This window comes from Cebus imitator, unplaced genomic scaffold, assembly GCF_001604975.1.
Source record: "Cebus imitator isolate Cc_AM_T3 unplaced genomic scaffold, Cebus_imitator-1.0 Scaffold658, whole genome shotgun sequence".
Taxonomy (NCBI): domain Eukaryota; kingdom Metazoa; phylum Chordata; class Mammalia; order Primates; family Cebidae; genus Cebus; species Cebus imitator.
In genome coordinates, this window is record NW_016107973.1 from 408,756 (window position 1) to 433,736 (window position 24,981).

Sequence of the window (24,981 nt, forward strand, 5' to 3'; positions counted from 1 at the left end):
GTGCTGTGTTTTTCAGCTCCATCAAGTTGTTTATATTCTTCTCTAAGCTGTTTATTCTAGTTAGCATCTCATCTAACCTTTTTCTAGGTTCTTGGTTTCTTTGCATTGGGTTAGCACATGTTTTTTTTTTAGCTCTGAGAAGCTTGTTATTACCCACTTTCTGTCAATTCATCAGATTCATTCTGCGTCCATCTTTCTGTCAATTCATCAGATTCATTCTCCATCCATCTTTGATCCCTACCTGGTGAGGAGTTGTGATCCCTTGGAGGATCAGAAGCATTCTGGTTTTTGTTGTTTTCATCCTTTTTGCACTGGTTTCTTCCCATCTTAGTGGCTTTATCTACCCATGGTCTTTGTAGTTGGTCACTTTCAGGTGGGTTCTCTGAGTAGACGTCCTTTTTGTTGATGTTGAATCTATTTCTTTCTGTTTCTTAGTTTTCCTTCTAACAATCAGGCCCCTCTGCTGCAGGACTGCTGGAGGTCCACTCCAGACCCTGCTTGTGTAGGGATCACCCACAGGGGCTGCAGAACAGTAAGGGTTGCTGCTGGCTTCTTCTTCTGTTATTTTCGTCCCAGAAGGGTACCGCCAGATGTCGGCCTGAGCCGACAACTTTATAAGGTGTCTCTTTGGGTATATGGGGATTGGGGAGCTGCTTGAGGAGACAGTCTGTCCCTTGTAGGAGCTCAAGTGCTGTGCTGGGAGCTCCATTGTTCTGTGCAGAGCTGCTGGGCAGGTACCTTTAAGTCTGCTGCAGCGGAACTCATACTGCTTCTTTTGTCAGGTGCTCTGACCTAGGAATGTTGACTTTATTTATAAGTTCCTGACATGCTGCTGCCTTTTTTCAGAGATGCCCTACCCCACACAGAGTAGTCTAGTCACAGTTTGCCGGCAGAGGTGTTGCTGAGCTGCCACAGGCTCTTCCCAGCTGCTGTGTGAACTGCCTTGGTAGTGGCAGACTGCCTCGGTAGTGGTGGACGCCCTTCTCCCCACTAAGTTGGACCATCTTGGGTCCAGGTGTGCTTGCTACAAAACTCTCAATCCAGAGCATTTCAGATTGCTTGTTTTGTGGGGGTGGTATCTGCCAAGCCAGATTGCCTGGCTCCCTGTCTCACCCGCTCCCTTTCAGCTGAATGGGCGGCTCTGTCTCCCAGGCACTCGAGGCACCAGTTGAAACAGCTGCCCAGATTTGTGTAAGTTTCTGTGCACCAAACCGTGGCACCAGCTTTGCTGAAAACTTGTGGCACTTTTCGGCCTGGGAATCTCCTGGTTGTGGGCAGTGAAAACTTGTTTGGAAATGTGGTGAGCACTCACTCTCTGCTTTGTTATTGCTGGGAACTGCACTCCGCAGCTGTTCCTATTCTGCCATCTTGGGTCAAACCCAAAAGAGTTTTAATTCATATGCTTTAATTGATGATCTTGGGGACAGACACCATAGTGTAATGGGATAAAGTATCAGTGAAAAGTGAAGAGTGTTAACAAGGAATATATACAACTCTTTGTGGAACTTTGAATTTGAAGGAGAAGAGAGAATCCAATGGGTGAGGACATACACACACACACATACACACACAAACACACACACACACACACACACAAACACACACACACACACACACACACACACACAGAGAGAGAGAGGAGAGAAAGAGAGAGAGAGATCAGAAGAAGGAGAGGAGTGGTATCTCTATCATGTGGTTGAATAGGTGATGAGAGGTCCAAGGAGGAATTTTTGAAAATCATCAAGTTTTTGAAACTTGATCAAGTTTAAAAATTAATGAGAAAGAGCCATCTCATCTGATATTTAAGCAATGAAGTCACCCGTGTATTAATTTCCTTTCTTACCCAGTTAATTTGGCTCTAGAGTTCATGAAGTACTTCCAATGGAATAGCATGAATTCTGGGCTCAATAAATATTTAGTTGTTAGCTAATTAAAACTGGACAATTGTGTGTTGTATTAGTCTACTCTCATGCTGCTAATAAAGACATAACTGAGACTAGATAATTTATAAAGGAAAGAGGTTTAATTGACTCACAGTTCCACATGGCTGGGGAGGCCTCACAATCATGGCAGAAGGCAAAACACATCTTACATTGTGGCAGACAAGAGAGCTTGTGCAGGGGAACTCCCATATATAAAACCATCAGATCTCGTTAGACTTATTCACTACTATGAGAACAGTATGGGGGAAACTGCCCTCATGATTCAGTTATCTCCACCTGGCCCCACATTTGACATGTGGGGATTATTACAATTTAAGGTGAGATTTGGGTGGGGAAACAGTCAAAGTATATAATGTGTCTAAGACTTGCTAGTAACTATTGGATTTTTGTCTCTAAGGGAGGCAGCAGATGACCGAAAAAAAAAAAAAAAAAAAAAAAAACCCTCGAGTGATGTGGCTGAATACTGCATAATCTGAAGACTCTTCACTGAGGACTGTGGTATGGGTCCAAATTTTTCCTTAACAAAATTTAAAAAAAAGAGCCCAAAACCATACTGACTAGTCCAGGAACAGCCATTAGGCAAACACAAATTTTTGCTCCCCTGATGTTAGCTATTTCTGAGTTTAACATGTGAGTTCAAAGACACGCCTGTCTTTCCAGCATGGGGAACTGGATTTGGGTCACCTCAGGGACATGATGTTGAAAAGCTCTTTGATAATACCCAGGAAGTACAGAAACAACTGTCTACAAATCTTTGAACTCAATTCATATCACAGGGTCATTTGCTTTCTTCAACTAGGTATCTGTTTTCTTATAACGAGAAACAATGAGAAATGATTTTTCACAATGCCTCCTTAGCCCTAAGGCTCAGCCATCCCCTAGTGCTGTGTCCCAACATTTAAAGGCCATTGAAGTCCCACTCTATGCCATATACTCTATACAGGTTTTCTCATTTACCTCTCAGGACAGCACTGTAAGGATGGTATGGTCAGTCCCATTTCATAGATGACCAAACTCAGGCTTTCAGAGCCAAAGTCACTTCTCCAAATAGATGGTAGAATTGGAATGAGGTTTCATCCCTCATCCTCCATAGACAGCCCTGAGTAGCCTCCCTTTTAGAAGATGGGCTTCCAGGGCTTGAAAAATAGTCAGATTCTACTGCCCTGCTATTGTGGACCAATGTGTCCTCACTCCACAATCCCTCTGGGTGATGAAGAAGATAAAGGAGATGAAATCCCACCATTTGTGCCAAGAGACCTGGGTGTGGGGCCACACGAGTTAGTTGGCTGATCCTCAGAGAGGTGAGTGGGCTCAGGCAGAAGCTCAAGCATTGGCCCTGGGACAGGTGAGCTGGAGAGAAGGAAAGTAACATGCACTAAACTACTGTAAGCAAATGCACTTTATATTTTATCTCCTTTAATCTTAACTGCTATTCAAGGTACCTATCACTTTGACCATTATTCAGATCAGGGTACTTTAGGAAAGTTTATGTAAATCAGGAGAAAACTTTTTTCTCTCCAGATCAGCAGGTAACCCTAGAATTGCTTAAAGTATTTTTCCATTTTATCTTGGTATCTCCAGGACTCTCAATGCTCTAATTTTTCTCAAGGCTGACAGTACACACCCCCTAAGTTGTTCTTCACCAGTATTTCTTTTTAAATTACAATTTGTTTATATTTTATTCATATTATTGAAGTTGAAAAGAAATTCTAAATGAAAATAACACTAAGAATTCCTATAAAACAATGGGGAAAACATTTTCAAACTACATCTGAGATATTGGATTAGTATCCATAATTTATAGGGCAAACTCAGTAACAAAACAATTGACAACTAGTTTTGACATAGACTTCCAATAAATATAGACATGAACAATGAACTTGTTGATTATGCTAAAGCTACAAGAACTAATAAGATGCTAATATAAATCCTCAGAAGAATTAAATGGAAAAGTCAAATTGCAAAAGGAGATGATTAATGTGATTGCACTTTTTGGTAAAAAGATTATATGCATGTGTAGGTGAACATAGTCATGTGCCCCTCATCCACAGGGACATATCTGGAAAGTACACCATTTTGTGGACAACAGACAGTTTGGGTCAGGAGGTAGGAGTTGAGCTAGTGAGAGTTGAAGATTAATTACAGTTCATAAGTGTGCTTTTGTATATTGTTTGAAATTTAGTATTCAGGAATAAAAGTATTTTGATGAATATTTAGACACAGGACATACTTTTGAACAGATTAACAAAAGTAATATGTATTCATTAATTTGAAATAGCTGTTGTTTTCTATTTAATGGTGAAAGAATTAGGTAAGTAGGACACAAAACAAGCCTCAATAAATTTTAAAAATTAAAATTATATCAAATATGTTCTCAGACAAAAATGGAATAAAACTAGAAATCAATAACAAGAGGAACCTGGGCAACTGTACAAATATGTGGAAATTAAACAGCATGCTCCAGAATGACCACTGAGTCAAGAAAAAAAAATTGAATTAATCAAAAAGTTTTTGAAACAAATGAAAATGGAAACACAACATACCAAAACCTATGGGATACACCAAAAGCAGTGCAAAGAGAAAAATCTATATCAATAGATGCCTACATCAAAAGTGTAGAAAGATTCCAAATAATCAATCTAACTGTGTACCTCAAGGAACTAAAAAAGCAAAAACAAACCAAATCCAAAATTGGTAGTAGAAGAAAGGAAACAGTAAAGGTTGGAGCCAAACTAAACAAAATGGAAACTAAAACAACACAGAGTTTTAATGAAACAAAAATTTGGATTTTTGAAAATGTAACAAATTCGTAAACCACCAGCTAGAATAACCAAGAAAAAAAACAGAGAAGACACAAATAAACATCAAAAATGAAAAAGGAGACACTACAACTGATACCATGGAAATACAAAAGATCATCAGAGACTATTATAAACAATTATATACTACCAAATTGGAAAGCCTAGAGGAAATAGATAGATTCCTGGACATATACAACCTACCTAGATTGAATCAGGAAGAAATAGAATACCTGAACATACCAATAATAAGTAATGAGCTTGAATCAGTAATAAAAATCTTCCAACAGAGAAAAGCCCAGGCCTGGATGGTTTCTCTGATGAATTCTACCAAACCTTCAAAGAAGAACTATCACAAGTTATATCCAAACTATTGAAAAAAATGGAAGCGAAGGGAATTCTCCCTAATTCATTTTATGAGGGCAGCATTACCATGATACCAAAAACCAGACAAAGACTCAACAAAAAAGAAAACTACAGGCCAATAACCCTGATGAAAATAGATGCAAAAATTCTCAACAAAATACTAGCAACCTGAATCCAACAGCACATCAAAAAGATAATGCGCCATGATCAAGTGGGATTTATACCAGGGAGGCAAAGATGGTTCAACATATGCAAATAAACAAACATAATATGTTACATCGACAAAATGAAGGACAAAAACCATATGATAATCTCAATCAGTCCATAAAAAGCATTTGATAAAATTCATCATCCTTTCATGATAAAAGCTCTCAAGAAATTAGGCATCAAAAGAACATACCTCAAAATATTAAAAGCCATATATGATAAACTCACAGTTAACATCATACTGAATGGGGAAAAGCTGAAACCATTTCATCTACGAACTGGGACAAGGCAAGGGTCTTGTTTTTTCACCTTCACCACTACTATTCAAAATAGTACTGGAAGACCTAGTCAGAGCAATCAGGCAAGAGAAATAACAGATATCCAAGTCATCCGACTTGGATGAAAAAGAGGAATGAATCTTTACATGTGTTCTTCTTTGCAAATGATATAAACTTATATCTAGAAAAACCTAATCATCAAAACCCTCTCATATTTGATAAATAAATTCAATAAAGTTGTAGGATAGAACATCAATATACAAAAATCAGTGGTGTTTATATACACCAATGATGAAATAGCTGAGAAAGAAATTAAAAAGGCATGCATACTTGAAATAGCTACAAAAAAACCCACCTAGGAATAAATGTAACCAAGTAGGTGAAAGACCTCTACAAGGAAAACTACAAAACACTGATGAAAGAAATTGAAGAAGACACAAGCAAATGGAAAGATAGCCTATGCTCATGGGTTGGAAGAATTAATATAATTTAAATGATCATACTGCCAAAAGTAATTTGCAGATTCAGTGCAATCCTTATCAAAGTACCAATGACATTTTTCACAAAAATAGAAAAAAAATCCTAAAATTGATATGCAACCACAAAGGAACCAAATAACCAAACCAATACAGACCAAAAAGAACAAAGCCAGAGGCATCACACTACTTGACTTCAAAATATATTACAAGGCTACAGTAATCAAAACAGACACAAAGACCAATGAAATAGAATAGAGAACCCAGAAATAAATCCACATGTTTACAGACAAAACTGATTTTCAACAAAGGCAGCAAGAACATACATAGGGGAAAGGACATCCTCCACAATAAATGGTATTGGGAAAACTGGATATGCATATTCAGAAGAATGAAACTGCACCTCTGTCTCTCATCATATACAGAAATCAACTCAAGATCAATTAAAGACTTAAATGTAAGATCTGAAGCTATAGAAGTACTAGACAAAAACCTGGCGAAAACACTTTAGTACATTGGTCTAGGTAAGATCTGAAATTATAAAACTACTAGAAAAAAACCTGGGGGAAACACTTTAGTACATTGGTCTAGGCAAAGATTTTATGGCTAAGACCTTAAAAGCAGAGGCAACAAAGCCAAAAATAGACAAATGACCAGTATGTGTGTCCACCACAGAGTCTAGAGCCTTCCTTCTGCAATACCTTGTCAACATCAGTACTTTCTTCATTCCTCTGTAGCCTTTCTCACCTGCCTCTACTTGGAGAGCGTAAATGACACTACATTATGAGTGTCTGTAGAGCAATACTTATAAAGGCCTACATAGGCACACACCCTTTGTGCTAGTATTTCCTTTTATGTATTTATCTTCAGGACTTAATGAAGAATGTTGATAAAGATCTGGTTACGAGAACTGCCATCGTGTTATTTCCCTTTTTTCACTTTTGGGCTTGAATTTAGAAAAGGAGACCAAATGAAATGCAGTGACACAAAGGAGCCAGAAGGAAGTAAAGGGAAATGTGGTTGTCAGCACACACGTACACTCACACAGACATACACACACACACACACACTCTCTCTCTCTCCTACATCAACCAGGTTCTGTCATCACAATACTACAATTCTCTCAACATAGTTGTTGGACTCCAAGGGGACCCATTCAGCTCACCAGAACAAATAGCCATGGGAACTCTGCCCTGGACTACACCCACTACTAGTGTACAGACGTTGCAAAGATACCATCCACATCATGTAGATAATAGGGAATATTGGAACACTCTGAATAATATCAGTTTGTGAAAATTTATTGTCACAGCCACAGGATGAAATTCCAGAAGAGAGCAAAAATGAGTTATATTAAAACGATGGTGAGAGATTATTTTTTTTGCCTATCAGATTAGTAAAGATTCACATTATTTCTAATGTGGGCAGAAAGGAACTTTCATACTGGAATATTAGGAGTATAATACTTTTATTAGAAGTATTTTGATTTCAGATAAATGCATGGGGGCAAGAAGGTAGGTAGGAGGCAGGACTAGTTGCAGCTTCTGCTCAGATGGACAGAGCAGCATGTGGAGACTCAAACTATAACCTTTTGCTCCAAGAACCACTGCAGGGACATACCAGGAAAGCTGAGAGAATCCACAGACCCTTTGAAGAAACTGGATCACTGCTGCAGGCCCCTGAGATGCTGAAAAATTGTGAGTCTGCTTGCTTTGTCAGCAGGGAAGCTGGTGATCTGGGAGAAGTTCTCTGCCCTGGTCACTTTTTGCCTTGAAATACACTCGGTGCTGTGGCGGGGTACAGTGGGAATGACAGGGGCCTTTAGGACTGCAGGCTGTGTGGGAGCAGGGTGAGGCCTATGACTGCTGACTTTCTCCCACTTGCTGGCAACCTCTGTGATTCAGCAGAAGCAGCTATAATCCCACTGGGAATATAACTCCATTGGACCGAACACCACACCCCCATCCCCCACAGCAGCCACAGCCAGCCATGCCCAAGGAGAGGCTGAGCTCAGCCACACCTATCCCTGCCCCACCTGGTGGTCTTTCTCTACCCACCCTGGTAGCCAAAGACAAAGGTCATAATCTCTTGGGAGTTCTGTGGCCCTACCCACCGCCTGAGAAATCTGAATATTTAACCAGTTGTCCCTAAGGCAAGTTGGCATCCTCCCTGCAGGACCACAGCTGATGCACTCTCGAAAGCACCACTTCCTGGTTGGAGGCCAACCAACACAAAACCAGTGCACTAAACCAAAATATGACCAAGTACCCTCCCAGAGTCCACTTCACTCTCTGCTACTTCCACTGGCTGCAAGACCTGAAAATGGATCACATCACAGGACTCTTTGCAGATACTCCCCAGTGCCAGCCCAGAGCTCAGTAGCTCCACTAGGTGGCTAGACCCAGAAGAGCAAAAATAATCTTGACAGTTCAGCTCTCCAGAAGCCCCATTTGTAGGGGAAGGGAGAGAACCCCACATCAAGGGAGCACCCCATGGGACAAAAGAATTTGAACAGCAGCCCTTGAATTCCAGATCTTCCCTCTGACATAGTCTACCCAAATGAGAAAGAATGAGAAAAAAAATTTCTGGTAATATGACAAAATAAGCTTAACACCCCCAAAAGATTATACCAGCTCACCAGCAATGGATCCAAACCAAGATGAAATCTTGGAATTGCCAGAGAAAGAATTCAGAAGGTTGATTATTAAGTTAATCAAAGAGGCAGCAGAGAAAGATGAAGTCCAAGTTAAAGAAATCAAAAACATGATACAGGATATGAAAGGAAAATTCTTCAGTGAAATAGATAGAATAAATAAAAACAATCACAATTTCTGGGAAATCAAGGACACACATAGAGAAATGCAAAATGCACTGGAAAGTCTCAGCAATAGAGTCAAACAAGCAAAAGAAAATTTCAGAGCTGAAAGACAATGCTTTCAAATTAACCCGATCCATCAAAGACAAAGAAAAAAGAAGTTTAAAAAAATGAACATCAAGGGAGTTCATTAAGTGTCTAAACCTAACTATAATTGGTGTTCCCAAACAAGAAGAGAAATCTAAAAGTTTGGAAAACATATTTGAGGGAATAATCAAGGAAAACTTCCCTGGCCTTGCTAGAGATCTAGACAAATACAAGAAGTTCAAAGAACACCTGGGAAATTCGTTGCAAAAAGATCATTGCCTAGGCACATATTCATCAGGTTATCTAAAGTCAAGACAAAGGAAAGAATCTTAAGAGCTATGAGGCAAAAGCATCAGGTAATCTATAAAGGAAAACCTATCAGATTAACAGCAGAATTCTCAGCAGAAACCCTACAAACTAGAATGGATTGGGGTCCTATATTTAGCCTCCTTAAGCAAAACAATTGTCACCCATGAATTTTGTATCCAGAGAAACTAAGCTTCATAAATGAATGAAAGATATAGTCTTTCCCAGACAAACAAATGCAGAGCGAATTTACTACTACCAAGCCAGTGGCACAAAAACTGCTAAAAAGACCTCTATATATTAAAACAAATCCTCAAAATACACCAAAATAGAACCTCCCTAAAGCATAAATCTCACAGGACCTATATAACAATAACACAATTAAAAAAAAAAAAAACAAGTATACAGGCAACATATAGTACAATGAATACAATAGTACCTCACATTTCAATACTAACATTGAATGTAAATAGCCTAAATGTTCCACTTAAAAGATAAAGAATGGTAGAATGGATAAGAATTCACCAACCTAGTTTCTGCTGTCTTCAGGAGATTCACCTAACACATAAGGACTCACATATACTTAAGGTAAAGTGGCAGAAAAATATATTCCATGCAAAGGGACACCAAACGTGAGCAAGAGTAGCTATTCTTACATGAGACAAAACAAACTTTAAGGCAACAGCAGTTAAAAAAAGACAGAGAGACATTATATAATAATAAAAGGACTAATCCAATGGGAAAAATACCACAATTCTAAATATATATGCACCTAACACTGGAGCTTTCAACTTATAAAACAATTACTACTAGACCTAAGAAATGAAACAGATGGTGACACAATAATAGTGGATGACTTTGGTACCCCACTGACAGTACTAGACAGGTCATCAAGACAGAAAGTCAATGAAGAAACAATGGGTGTAAACTATACCCTACAACAAGTGGACTTAACAGATATTTACAGAACAGTCTACCCAACAACTGCAGAATATACATTCTATTCATCAGCACGTGGAACATTCTCCCAGATAGACTATGTGATAGGCCACAAAACAACTCTTAATAAATTTAAGAAAATTGAAATTATATTGAGTACTCTCTCAGACCACAGTGGAATAAAATTGGAAATCAACTCCAAAAGGAACCTTAAAAATCATGCAAATACATGGAAATTAAATAAACTGCTCCTGAATGATAATTATGTCAGCAAATCAAGATGAAAATTTAAAAATTCTTTGAATGATAATAGTGACACAACCTATTATAACCTCTGGGATACAGCAAAAGCAATAAGAGTAAAGTTCATAGCATTGAATGCCTACATCAAAAAGTCTGAAAGATCACAAATAGATAATCTAAGGTCACACCTCATAGAACGGGAGACGCAAGAACAATCCAAACTCAAACTCAGGAGAAGAAAAGAAATAACGAAGATCAGAGCAGAACTAAATGAAGTTGAAACAAACAAAAACAATACAAAAGATAAATGAAACAAAAAGCTGGTTCTTTGAAGATATAAATAAAATTGATAAACCGTTAGCAAGATTAACCAAGAAGAGAGGAGTTCCAAATAAGCTTCATTAGAGATGAAATGGGAGATATTACAACTGATACCACAGAAATACAAAAGATTATTCAAGACTACTATGAACACCTTTATGTGCATACACTAGAAAACCTACAAGAGGTAGATAAATTCCTGGAATTAAACAACCCTCCTAGATTAAACCAGGGAGATACTGAATCTCTGAACAGACCAGTAACAAGCAGTGAAATTGAAATAGTAGTACAAAAATTACCAATAACACACACAAAAAAGTCCAGAACCTGATAGATTCACAGCTGAATTCTATCAGACATTCAAAGAATTGGTACCAATCCTGTTGACACTACGTATTCCAAAAGATAGAGAAAGAGGGAATCCTCCCCAAATCATTCTATGAAGCCAGTTTTGCCCTCATATCAAAACTAGGGAAGGAGATAACAAAAAAGAAAGCTATAGACCATCCCTGATGAACATAGATGCAAAAATCCTCAGGAAAATACTAGCAAACCAAATTCAACAACATATCAAAAAGAAAATCCACCATGATTAAATGGGTTTCATACCAGGGATACAGGGATGGTTTAACATACACAAGTCATAAATGTGATACAGCACATAAACAGATTTTAAACAAAAATCATGTGATCATCTGAATAGATGCAGAAAAAGCATTTGACAAAATCCAGCATCTCTTCATGATTAAAACCCTCAGCAAAATCAGTATAAAAGGAACATACCTTAGAGTAATAAAAGCCATCTACAACAAACACACATCCAGCATTATACTGATATCGTATGATGAAACACTGGGTCCATAAAAAATATTGATATTATATTGGAATTTCAAATGTTATCATAGAAATGTATTTTCATGAAAAGATGGTAATAAAGATGTAAAGAGGGTTACAAAGATAACAAGTAGCCTGGATCATTTTTTTTCTTATACAGGCCTCTGTCCAGTGGTCAAAGAATAGAAATTAAAATATTTTTCTTCCTCTAGCAGAAAGCTCTCTTCTTGGCACAGTAAAAGGCAGCAATTTTTGTCTGAAGCCCATCATTACCCCTATACGCTGGGAATTCCCACTTCTCCCCAAGACTTCCAGAAAGCTATTTTATTATAGGATGGGCTTGGGCCACAATCTCTCCTTCCCACCTTCCTATTCAGCAATGTTCTAGCTGCAATGCAATGCAGTGTGTCTCCTTCCCACCTTCCTATGCAAGCAATGTTCTAGCTGCAATGTGTCAGGAGAGGGCACCACGGTACCACCATTTTCAAACTTTTTGGCAAAGAAGTGCCCGCAAGGGGCAAAAAATATAATACCTCCTTTACAGCCCACTTATGAACCCAGATACAGAATGATTCTGTCAGAAAAACACTGATAGATTTAAAAGAAGATAGAAAAAACAAACAAATGGCAGGACATCCTTGGCTGTCCTAGGTGGGCAGCCATAGGACAGTGCAGGGCAATGGGCAGTGACAGAGGGGATGAGGACACAGGAGCAGGATCTGGGCAGCTGTGTCCATAGTGTTCTGGAAAGGGAATGACAGAGTGGGAAGCCTGTATAGGGGTGGGGTAATGAAGGAGGGTGAACCCCCTGCTGTCTGAAAAGGACCCCCCACCCCCACTACAATGTGGACACTGCAACCTGCACCGAGGAGAGAAGTGATAAATTAATGAATGCAATGTAGATTTGGGGTCAACAGATAATGGAACTGCTTTCATATACATGTGAATTTTCCAAACAACAACAACAAAAAAACTCATAATATTTGTTACTCTATGCAAAATTAGCTGCTTTTAATTTAAAAACAATAATTGAGGTAGCTATGATGTGCCTCCTGGTGGCCAAAGCCAAGGTGTCAGCTCTGAGAGTAGACCAGGTTGAGAGAGGAGAAGGGGTTCAGCATAGGGAAGGGAGGGATGGAGTTGGGAGCTTGATTAATGGGATCAGCCTCATTCCAATCCTGCCACTTATCTGAGGAAGTGACTTGGGATCTGTGAGCCTGAAGATAGTCATCTATGAAATGGGACTGACCATACCAGAGCTGTCCTAAGGGGTAAATGAGAAAACCTGCCCAGAGTATATGGCATAGATTGGGACTTTAGTAGTCTTTAAATGTTGGGACACAGAAGTAGGGGCTGGCAGAGCCTCAGGGATAAGGGAGCATTGTGAAAAATCATTTCTCACTGTTTCCGCTTTTGAGAAAAATACACATCTAGTTGAAGAAAGCAAGTGTCCCTGTGATATGCCTTGAGTTGAAAGATTTATATACAGCTGTGTCTCTAGTTCTTGGGTGTTATCAGAAGCTCATAAGAGCTGTTCAGCATCAAGCCCCTGAGCTGACCCAAATTCAGTTCCTGATGCTGGGAAGATAGGCATGTCTTTGAACTCACCTGGTCATCTCAGTGATAGATAACACCAGGTAAGCAGAGTGTGGAGTTTGCGTAATGGCTGCTCTTGGACAGTTTGGTATGTTAATATAGGAAAGCCAGGCACTGTGGCTCACACCTGTAATCCCAGCACTTTGGGAGGCCAAGGCGGGCAGATCACTTGAGGTCAGGAGTTCTAAAACAGCCTGGCCTACATGGCAAAACCCTGTCTCTACTAAAAATACAAAAAGTATCAGGTGTGGTCACGTATGCCTGTAATCCCAGCTACTTGGGATGCTGAGGCAGGAGAATCGCTTGAACCTTGGAGGTGGAGGTTGCAGTGAGCTGAGATTGGGCCACTGCACTCTAGCCTGGGCAACAGAGTAAGACATTGTCTCTGTCTCTGTCTCTGTCTCTGTCTCTGTCTCTCTCTCTCTCTATATATATATATATATATATATATATATATATATATATATAATATATATGAAAACTCTGGACTGTTTCACAGTCACCAGGGCAGTGATCCTTAGATTATGCATTATTCAGCCACATCACAGCAGTATTTTAACCATATTTTACCTCTTGAAATAAAAAAATCCAAGAGTTACTAGCATTTCTATACATACAATTGTCCATTCATTCATTCATTAATAAATATATATTAAGCTCAATACCAATAATTTATAATTAAAGGTGTCTCATGGTAGTTTGGTAGAAAGTGCAGAAAACTCTTTATAGGGCTTTAACTTTGGTTGGGAAAAAAATAGAAAAAAAAAAGTTGGGGGAGGAAAGATATCCAATCCTGTGGCTGAATGGGTGGTAGTCTGGCTGTCTCTCTTCCTGTAACCTTGAAATTGATCACTGTATTTAGTGTTGTCACCCTGGTCCATCCATTGTAAAATGTTTGATAGCATTTCATCCTAAGATACTTGAACCTCTGAAGTAGACACCCAAAACCTATTTAATAAACTAATTAGATGTAGACATAAAAGTATACAAGGAAACAAAACTATGTATATGACCTGTCCATCTTTTTATAAACATATGAATTTTTCAAAAAGAATACAGGTCATGCTGTACTTATTGTTTCATTATCTACTTTGAGGAAAAATTTTGTTTCTGTTTATACAAATTACGTCTTTCATTTCGAAGAAATAGAGAATGCTGTCAACTGGTTCTCAAAGTCAGAATTGCAGAAATGAAAGTCAAACAAGGGCTTGGCAAGGGGTAGGAGATTTGAGGGGAGTAAGGAAGGTGCATGTATTCCATTGTATGAAACTGTAGAGAACAAAGCTTTCTGGAATTTCCTGTACACTGGTGGTAATTCTGCTGTATTCATGCCCAATGTGGAATTGTCATGCCCAGGACTAGGTGTCTAGTCTTTATGTAAACTGAATAGAAAGATGCATGAATTGGTGTATGAATAATTGTGAAGAACGTTCAGACATAGAAACACAGGTACACCCCCACCACACAGGCAGACACACTGTCAAATAAATTGTTTTGACCTACTTTTTAATGCATAAACCAATACACTGTGAACATGTTTCCAAAGCAATGAATATGTGGGCATCATATGTATAATCAGTTCACAATTATAGTGTTTTTTTTGATGTTGTTCACATTTTGAACAATGAAATTTCCACATTTAAAATACTAGGGAATTGCAAATTTAAAAAAATCCTCTATCTTCCTCCAATGCACATTTAATAGTATATTAAAAAGATTTATTAAATAAATCTTTTTAATATACTATTTTTATACCACAGCATATAAACATGATTCTTAGTCAATATATGTATTTCTACACTATCATTTTGTGACTAGGGTCACAGATTTTCCTGATTTACAAAACATTATCTTAATGTGACTTTGTCACATTATTAATTTTTTTATTGTTTAAGGCATATGAAACATAATTGAAATTTATATTAGAAATTAAAAATATTCCATCCAAATCTTCTCCATCTCCATAATACAAAGATGGTCTGTATTAATTTACTGTTATCTATTCTCCAGATCTTTTTCTCTCCATGTGGTACACTAACTTGTTTTTAACCACACACACATACCTATAAACCCATGTGTGTGTGTGTGTGTATATTCACAATGGAACCATATACTGCATTATAATTTATGACTTTCCTGATTGACTAAATCTGATTCTTTTTCGTTTTATGTGTCTGTGTGTCTGCCTACAAGTTTTTGGATAAATTAATATTGGTTTGTATTGCATTGTCTCTTGATATCATTGACCTATCTCTGTTAAGAGTATTTCATACACAGTGGATATAATACCTAGATTAAACATGCATACATGCATTTATATATTAACATATAAAAGATACCTTATCTACTTTGAGATGCTGAAACAGGCGGATCAGGAGGTCAGGAGATCGAGACCAGTCTGACCAACATGGTGAAACCCCATCTCTACTAAAAATACAAAAATTAGCTGGGCATAGTGGTGCATGCCTGTAATCGCAGATACTCAGGAGGCTGAGGCAGGAAAATTGCTTGAACCTGGAAGGCGGAGGTTGCAGTGAGCTGAGGTCGTGCCATTGTACTCTAGCTCTGGGCAACAGAGCAAGACTCCGTTTTGGGGGAAAAAAAGATACATTATCTAACATTTGTAATGTAACTTACATGTTTAACTGTAGTGGGTAGAATTGTGTCCCCCTCAAAACATGTCCCAATCCTAACCCACCCAAACTTTATTTGAAAATAGGATGTATGTAGGTACAATTAAGTGAAAGATCTTCAGAAGTGAATATCCTGAATGTAGGTTGATGCTTAGTGCTAATGACTGGTGTCTATATAAAAGAAAGCAGACGGAGATTTGACACGGGCAAGGAAGAAGGCCATGTGGAGATGGAGGTAGAGATTGGAGTTATGTTGCCTCAAGCCGAATAAAGGAGGAGCTGGAAGAGCTAAGAAAGGATTCTGCCCTAAAACTTTTGGAGGCAGTGTGGTACTACCGACACCTTGATTTTGTACTTCAGGCTTTGGTTTTATACTTCTGAACCATGAGATAATGAATTTCTGTTGTTTAAATGTGCCAAGTTTGTGATAATTTGTTATGGCGGACCTAGGAAACTATTACGCTTACAAGCATCGTACCCCAAATGTCATTGATTATGAATAAACATTGGTTGATATCCTATTTTTTATGTCTACAGTGATACTAATGCCAGTAAGATATGTAAAAAGAACTTAAGATGACTAACATTTCTTATGAATCATATGCTTTTAATGTATTGAGTCAGTCAATGCTCAAAGCTCTCTTAAAAGGTAGATACTGTGACTAATCCTTATTTTATAGATGATAAACTGAGTGACAGAGAGAATAAAGACTTTGCTTGATACTGCATAGTTAGGGAGTGGGACAGCTTGGATTTCTGTCCAGTATTTCATGCTCCAGAGCCTGTCACACATGTGTGTTAAGTTTAAAGAAACTACTGCACAACCGTGCATATTTTATGAGTTCATTAAAAGTAGTACTCAGTATGGTAATATATGTAAACAGAAAACTGGACCTAGTGACCAAAAGGTGGATTGTAACCTTGGTGAGATCATGTTCATTGCAATCGTGGTGACAGATGCCATAGTGCAGTGGGATTAAGAGTCAATAGGAAGTAATGTTAATAGGAGATTGTAGAAAATGTAGTAATGTAAATAGAGGATGTAGATAACTTTTTGAAGGGGAAGGAAAAGACAGTGTCAAAGAGAGGGAGAGGAGGGGAAGCGGAAAGGAAAGGAAAAGGAGGGGAGAGAGAAGAGGGGAGAGGAGAGAAGAGAAGAAAGATATTATGTATGAGTGATGTATTAGGCCATTCTTGCGTTGCTATAAAGAAATGCCTGAGACTGGGTAATTTATAAAGAATAGAGGTTTAATTGACTCATGGTTCTACAGGCTTACAAACATGGCACCAGCATCTGTTTAGCTTCTGAGAAGGCCTCAGGGAGCTTTTACTCATGATGGAAGGTGAAGCTGAAGTATGTATATCACATGGTGAAAGCAGGGGAAAGAGAGAAAGTGGGGGAGGGGGTGCCACACACTTAACCAAATCTCAGGAGAACTCACTGTCACAAGGACAGTACCAAGCCATGAGGGATCAGCCCCCATGACCCAAACACCTCCCACCAGGCCCAACCTCCAACATTGGGGATTACAATTCAACATGAGATTTGGCAGAGACATATATTCAAACTGTTTCAGGTGATGAGGAACAAAAAGGGATTTTTAAAACACTTCAATTCTTTGGAATTTGAGAAAGCATAAAGTTAATTTGAAGAAATCATCTCTCAGATTTGAACCACAAAGTTACCCATATATTCATTTGAAATCTTGCCCTCTTATTTCTACTTTAGTTAATGAGACACCTCCAATAGACTAGTATGCTTTTAAAGCTCAATACACATTTAGTTATGACCTAAAGAATAGAAAATTGTGTGTGGTAGAAATGCTAGTAATTCCTAGGTTTTTGCCTCTCAAGGAGGCAGTGGGTAACTGAAATCTTGTTGTGATGTAGCTGGATAATGTGTGATCTGAGAACTTTGCACTGTTTACTGCAGAGTGGGTCTAGAATATTCCTATAAATATATTAACATAGTGAGCAGTGCTGGAGCACTCATTAGACAATCACCACTCCTGTGTCCCTGATGTGATCTGTCATGGAGCCCACCAGGTGGATTCATAAACACGCTTGTCTTACCACCATGGGAAGTAGATTTGGATCTACTTCAGAGTCATGATGTTGAATAGCCCTTATGAACTTTCAAGCACCTAAGAATGCAGAGACCTTTGGTCTCTAGAACTTTGAACTTAAGCATTTTGGAGAGAGATTTGCCTCTTTCTTCATGATGTTTGTGTTGTCATTAGGAGAAACAATGAGAAGTGATTTTTCATGATGACTGCCTTAGCCTTGAGGCTCAGCCAGCCCCCTCTAAAGGCCACTCCCTGCTGTATATTCTCAACAGATTTTCTCATTTACCCCTCAGAACTGCTCTGTAAGGATGGCATGGTCAATCCCATTTCACAGTTAATCAAGCTCAGACTCACAGAGCCTAAATCACTTTTCCAAGTAAGTGGCAGGATTGGAATGAGGTTCCATCCCTTACCTTCCCTAGAGGACCCTGAGCACCCCCTTTTAGAAGATGGGCTTCCAGGGCTTGAGAAATGGTCAAATTCCACTCCCCTGCTATTGTGGCCCAATGGGTTCCCACTCAACAACTCCTCTGGGTGCTGAAGATGACAGAGGAGGTGAAATCCTGTGCTTTGTGCCATGAGACTGGGGTGTAGGGCAACATGAGATAGCTGATCCCTCAAGTAGTGAGTGGGCTCAGGTAGAAGCTCAGGTGTTGGCCTTGGGACAGGTGAGCTGGAGAAAAAGAAAGCAACATGCACTGAATTACTGTAAGCAAATGCACTTTACACCTCATTTCCTTAATTTTAACTGCTATGCAAGGTCATTATAACCATTATTCAAATTAGGCTGCTGCCTTTAGAGAAGTTTATGTAAATCAGGGAGACAACTTTGTTGTTTCCTGATCAGCACAAACTCTGTATGTAGTACTCTAAATTTTTATCATTTTCTCTTGATTACTCCAGGAACCTGAATGCTCTAATCTCCCTCCAGGCTGATAGTACCAGCTCCCCAGGTGTTTCTCAATGTTTTTTTTTTTCTTTTGAAATTAAGAGCTGTAGAATTTTAAAGTCAAATTTTGGAATTTAATTGGATTAGTATCCATGATTTGTGAAACATAGCAACAAAATGATTGGCAACTATTTCCATAGAGAATTTAAGTGAAACATACATGCACAATAAACATATTAAAATATGCCAACACCACAAGAACTAAGATGCAAACATTTTAACATCTTGAGAATTTATAATGACAAGATGCAAAATATAAGTACTGTGATTACACTTTTGGAGAAGACAATGTGTGTGTGTAGGTGAATGTGTTCATGTGCACCTCACCTACAGGGATGTGTCTGGAATGTATGTACCAACCTAGGAACAGCAGACCCCTTGGGGTTAAGGAGTGGGAGGTGGACCAGTGAGAGCTCAAGTTAATTTTGATTTATGAATATTCTCTTTTGTGTACTGTTTGAAAATTGGTATTTGGGAATAAAAGTATTTTGATTAAAATTTGAACACATAAAATACTTTGGAACAAATTATCAGAGTTAAGGTGCAAGTATGTTCATTAATTCGAAAGAGCATTCATTATATTTTATTTTATTGTGAAGTAAATTAAATAACAAGTCTAATTTACAGAGGCTGTGTGTGTGTGTGTGTGTGTGTGTGTGTGTGTGTCTCCTCTAGCTCTACCACCCCAAATACGCAATCATGGATGCAATTTATCTTTAATTCCAACAGGGGTTGGAACCAGTCTCAGTTTCATATATTGTGGAACACGATGGATAAATGGAAATTGTCACTATTAGGTGAATAATTCCAGAAAACTGTGGCTGATACCTTGGCGCTAACCTCAAACCTCCATCCATCCCTCTTCCTTCCTGAGTCCCTGGTTTGGGATGATCAAAGCTGCATTTCTGTCTCTGGGCACTAAGAGGCATCACAGCTATCTCTGTTTTTGTACGTTTTGCGGAGTAACAAATGTTTTAAAATGACTTGTTTACTTTGATTCCAGTTCTGTTTGGAAAATTCACATGTATGTTAAAGCAGGTCCATTTGCTGTTGACCCCCAAGTCTACAATGCAATCACTGACTTATCATCTCTTCTCAGTGTGTGTTGAGGTGTCCACCCTGTGTGTGTGTGTGTGTGTGTGTGTGTGTGTGTGTGTGTGTGTCTGTGTGTGTATTATGGGGGACGGGGAATCCTCCTAGAAAGCAGGGCATTCAACTCTTCATAATTCCATCCCTGTTCAGGCTTCTCAGACTTTCTCACACTCTTTCAGTCTTCCCCTCTCCGGAACACTATAGACACAGGTCCCCAGATGCTGCCCCACTGCCTCTGACCTTTCTCAGTCACCTTTCTACAGCCCTGTCACTGCTACCTGGTGTTTCATTGTATGGATGCCCTGGAGCATATGTTTTTACATTTACACTGATCAGTTTTTTTTCTTACCAGCATGGGGAACTGGATTTGTGTCTTCTCAGAGGCATGATGCTTAACAGTTTTTGTGAGATTATGAAACACACAAGAATGTAGAGAACTCCATCTCTAAAACTCTGAACTCAAGGTGTATCAGGGAGATTTGCCTTCTTTATATGGGTGTCTGTATTTTCATTAGGAGAAACAATGAGAAATTATTTCCACGATGCCTGCCTTGGCCTTGAGGCTCAGGCAACCCCTACTGCTGTGTCTCAACATTTAAAGGGCCGTTGAAGTCTCCCAATCCATGCCATATACTCTGGATAGGTTTTCCGATTTGTGCCTGGGAAGAACTCCATAAAGATGGTATGGTCATCCCATTTTACAGATGACCAAGCTCAGGCTCACAGAACCTAAGTCACCTCTTCAGGTAAGTGGCAGGATTGGAATGAGGTTCTGTCCCTCACCCTCCCTAGAGGAACCTGAGCACCTCCCTTTTAGAAAATGGGCTTCCGGGGCTTGAGAAATGGTCAGATTCCACCATTCAGATCATGGCAATGTCTTTAGAGGAGTTTGTGTAAATCAGGGAGACAAGTTTGTTATTGTTTGTTCTGTATTGATGAGTATTTAGAATGCTTCTCATTTTTTCCTTTTTAAAAAGATTTCAGCAATGCTATAGCAAATAACCTCTTACCTGGCTAATTTGTACATGTGAAAAATGTTTCATCAATTACATGCTTAAACATTTATCCCTTGGGGCTTGATTTCAGTAATATAAACTCCCTTTCATGTGTCTGAGCATTCTCATTTCTTTAATCATCTATATACCTGTTGTAGTTACAATATTTAAATGTATTTGTAACTGATAAGTGTGTTTCCATTTCTTTCATGTATTTGGTCCCTCCTCCCACCCTAAAATACAGACACACATAAAGCCAGTTTTCACCTTTTTCCTTTGCAAATTAAAAAAAATCTTATTCAGTTTTTTCTGCATTTAAATTTTGTCAAATGGTAGGTGATTAGAGGATATTTAGATGGTTATATTTGCATTCCTTAACGTGTTAGTGAGCTACAATGTATTTTCTTGTGATTATTGGTCATTTGCGTTTCTTCATCTGTGAACAATATACATATTTTGTCAGTTTTGCTATAGGAACTGTGCATGTGTTAAACCCAAAACCCTTCACTGATCAATGCATGTGTTATTTCAACATCTCTTTGTGGGGTGAATATTATTTATAAGATACTCTAGGAAAATCCATGTCCTAGTCTCTTCTGAGATCTCAGCTCTTATATTTATGGGAAATGTCCACCTGCAGCAAGAAAAGTATCAGTGCCCACCCAAACATGTGTGGCTTGTCAAGGATCACATGCACAGACAGTTACGCTTATTCCTAAACCCTGCATGGCCGCAGAGTAAAAAGGATGTGTGCTGCATTATATGAGGAGAGCGTCGGCTCAGGACTGTGATTTCTGTGATCTCTATACTAACAGCAAGATTTTTAAAAATCACGTAACACTTCTGAGTTTGCCTTTTCTCATTGGTAAAATGGAAACAATCATAGCTACCAAAGTCAATTGTCCTGAAAAGCAAAAGAACAAAATATTTTAAGTGTCGTACACAGTGTAGGGTACATACGGTACTCAACGCATCTTAGTCCCCTTACTGTTCCATACTGGTCTTTCCTTTAAAGGAAATTCCTTTGACATAATCCAAAAAGCATGGTTCCATGATAACGATCACATGGAAATGTTAAGGGAAATGTACTCTGCTGGGTAAGAAAAAGTAAAACAATCACTGAACCAGTTTCCTAGAGTTTGTAAAAGAAAATCATGAAAGCCATCACCTCATTTCACTTCATTTCATAGACTTCCCCATCCCATTTTTTTATGTTCTATGTTAATTTCTCAAGAAAAATAGGCCCAGCACCACCTCTGCACGCAACCCCGTGGGCCTGGCTCAGGAGGGGGTCGGGGCCAGCACGATGAGCGCCCCAGGCAGCCCCGACCAGGCCTATGACTTCCTGCTCAAGTTCCTGCTGGTGGGTGACAGCGACGTGGGCAAGGGCGAGATCCTGGAGAGCCTGCAGGACGGTGCAGCCGAGTCCCCATACAGCTACCTAGGGGGGATCGACTACAAGACGACCACCATCCTGCTGGACGGCCAGCGGGTGAAGCTGAAGCTGTGGGATACATCGGGGCAGGGAAGATTTTGTACCATATTCCGCTCGTATTCTCGTGGTGCCCAAGGAGTGATCCTGGTGTACGACATTGCAAACCGCTGGTCCTTCGAGGGTATGGATCGATGGATTAAGAAGATTGATGAGCATGCCCCTGGTGTCCCTAAAATCCTGGTGGGGAATCGCCTACATCTGGCATTCAAGAGGCAGGTGCCCAGGGAGCAGGCCCAGGCCTACGCCGAGCGCCTGGGCGTGACCTTCTTTGAGGTCAGCCCCCTGTGCAATTTCAACATCATAGAGTCTTTCACGGAGCTGGCCAGGATCGTGCTGCTGCGGCACAGGTTGAACTGGCTCGGGAGGCCGAGCAAGGTACTGAGCTTGCAAGACCTCTGCTGCCGCGCCATCGTGTCCTGCACGCCCGTGCACCTGGTGGACAAGCTCCCGCTCCCCATTGCCTTAAGAAGCCACCTCAAGTCCTTCTCCATGGCCAAGGGCCTGAATGCCAGGATGATGCGTGGCCTCTCCTACTCCCTCACGGCGAGCTCCACTCACAATAGGAGCAGCCTCTGCAAAATGAAGATCGTCTGCCCACCCCGGAGTCCACCCAAAAACTGCACCAGAAACAGCTGCAAAATTTCTTAAGAAAGGCACCAAAAGGAAGCAAGTTGGAATCGCTCCAGGAAAAGCTCTGAATGGTTACACCTGGAAGAGGAAAGATGCATTCAAGATTCAAGAAATAGGTTTTCAGTTTCTCATGGGAACGATGCTGCTTGGCAATGTGTGTGATGCCTTCCATTAATAACAGCACTTATGCAGTTGGACTTTGAATTTCTACGTGGATGTGCATGTGTTTCTAAAGGGAAAATTAGTACTCTGCTCAACTCTTGTTAACATGAAATTTTTAATGTTATTTATATCATAATCACACTGCAACTTTTTCCATAAAATAACCGCTTTTGTAAGAATGTTGATATGGCAACGATGAGTATAAATTCAAGGGAATTTGAGAAGCAATGATAGTGAGATAATTCAGAGTCATCAATATTACAAGAGGGGCCTTTTTGTAAACCTTTTAAATGTCAAAGCACCAATTTATAAAACACTGCAGATGCACATAGAGATTATACATAACAGATCTGTCCAGCTTGTGCATGAAATGGATTTGATAAAGTTTTTGCTATGTTATTTTACTACATTTAGGGATTAATAAGTGATTTATATGTATGTTTTTCTGTAAATCTACTTTTTTGTACAAGATATTCCACAAGATATGAAGCTAAGGGAAGAAAACACCAAAGATATCTCTAGTTACGTTGAACATAGCCAACATGGTTTTAATGGATCAGTAAGAAAAAAGCCATTTCAGTAAGGAATGAAATGTTAAGAAATGTTAATGAAATGTTATTTAAGAAAATGTTTCTTAACAGTAAAAAGGCATATATTTTTCTTTTTTGGTAAAACAAAAAGAAAAAGAAAAATATGTATAATGTAACCCTGCAAGATGAGGCTTTGCAGAAAAACAATGTGATAGAACACGGGCAGGGAGGCCCATTATAAGGCTTTAGGTAAGTCATTTCTAAATGTGCTGGCCAGTTTTGGTTAACACCTCACAGATCAATGTAGAGGTTAATGAGATCCCATCCGGGAAAGCACGTCTGAGACCTTAGATGGGAAGGAAGGGAAAGTGATTTCCATGTAATTACTTTTCGATTTACACTGTGGGTTATTATAATAATCAATATTGGATGAACTGAGTAAATATAACTCTTTGCACTCTTTTGTAATTGAGTGACCATTTATTTTTGCGTTGTCATAGGGTGGTTGTAACATAACGTCCCACAGAAGGGCAGGATCTCTGGCCTCACGGAACCATGGGGACTCACCCTTCCTGAATGCTGGTACTTTTCTATCTCGTGAATTTCCCACAACATTCCTGGGAGGTAGAGGACACATTCTCTACACCATCCTGTAGCTGAAGAAACAGTGATGTTTGCAGGTTAAGGACACCTGGCTGGGGAGTGTCCTGCCACTAAGTGGAAAGGCAAAGACCAGCACCCTATATGCCCCCTCACAGATGGTGATGCTGGTGACATCACACCATAACCAAGTAAATCTTGATTTCCTGATGACCCTCGTCACTACTGAAATGTGTATCTTCAGCTCTGAAGCCAGGCTGACAGTTTTGTCTCTCTTCTGAAAGACAGAGAATCTTGTCAGACCTAAATCTCCTCCTCTGTAGACAAGGGAGCATCTAGGCCAGTGCTTTAGAAACTGGAGTCCCCAGACAATTCTTGTATCAGGAAGAATATGCACTCTCAGAGGGACAGGGGTCATGCTGAGGATGAGTGCTTGAAGGAGCAGGCCCCAAACACATGCAGATCAGGGATGCATAGAGTCTTTAATAGAAATTACCAAATCACCTGGAAAGAGGTTGTACTAAATGACATCCCCACCACCAATATAAAACAGGGTAGACTTCCCTGCATGCCCATCTCACTGGAATCCTGAATGGTTTCTTTTTATACTTTGATGATAT

General features: G+C 39.4%; 1 protein-coding gene across 7 annotated transcripts in view; it reads left to right on the forward strand.

Moving 5' to 3' along the window:
* LOC108295768 (ras-related protein Rab-40A-like) overlaps positions 1-24,981 on the forward strand; it is a 73,581-nt gene that overhangs the window by 20,816 nt on the left and 27,784 nt on the right. For 3 of the 7 annotated variants that reach the window (XR_005198259.1, XR_005198258.1, XR_005198260.1), the window contains exon 5: positions 2,341-2,441. Coding sequence is in view for 4 of the 7 variants with exons in the window: in XM_037734725.1 (XP_037590653.1) it covers positions 18,108-18,284; positions 22,179-23,087 (1,086 nt within the window). In the remaining 3 variants the exon portion in view is untranslated. Of the gene's footprint in view, positions 1-2,340; positions 2,442-17,770; positions 18,285-20,040; positions 20,696-22,178; positions 24,230-24,981 lie in introns of those variants that run through there. The other 4 variants (XM_037734727.1, XM_017518067.2, XM_037734725.1 and 1 more) reach the window with 3 other exon arrangements.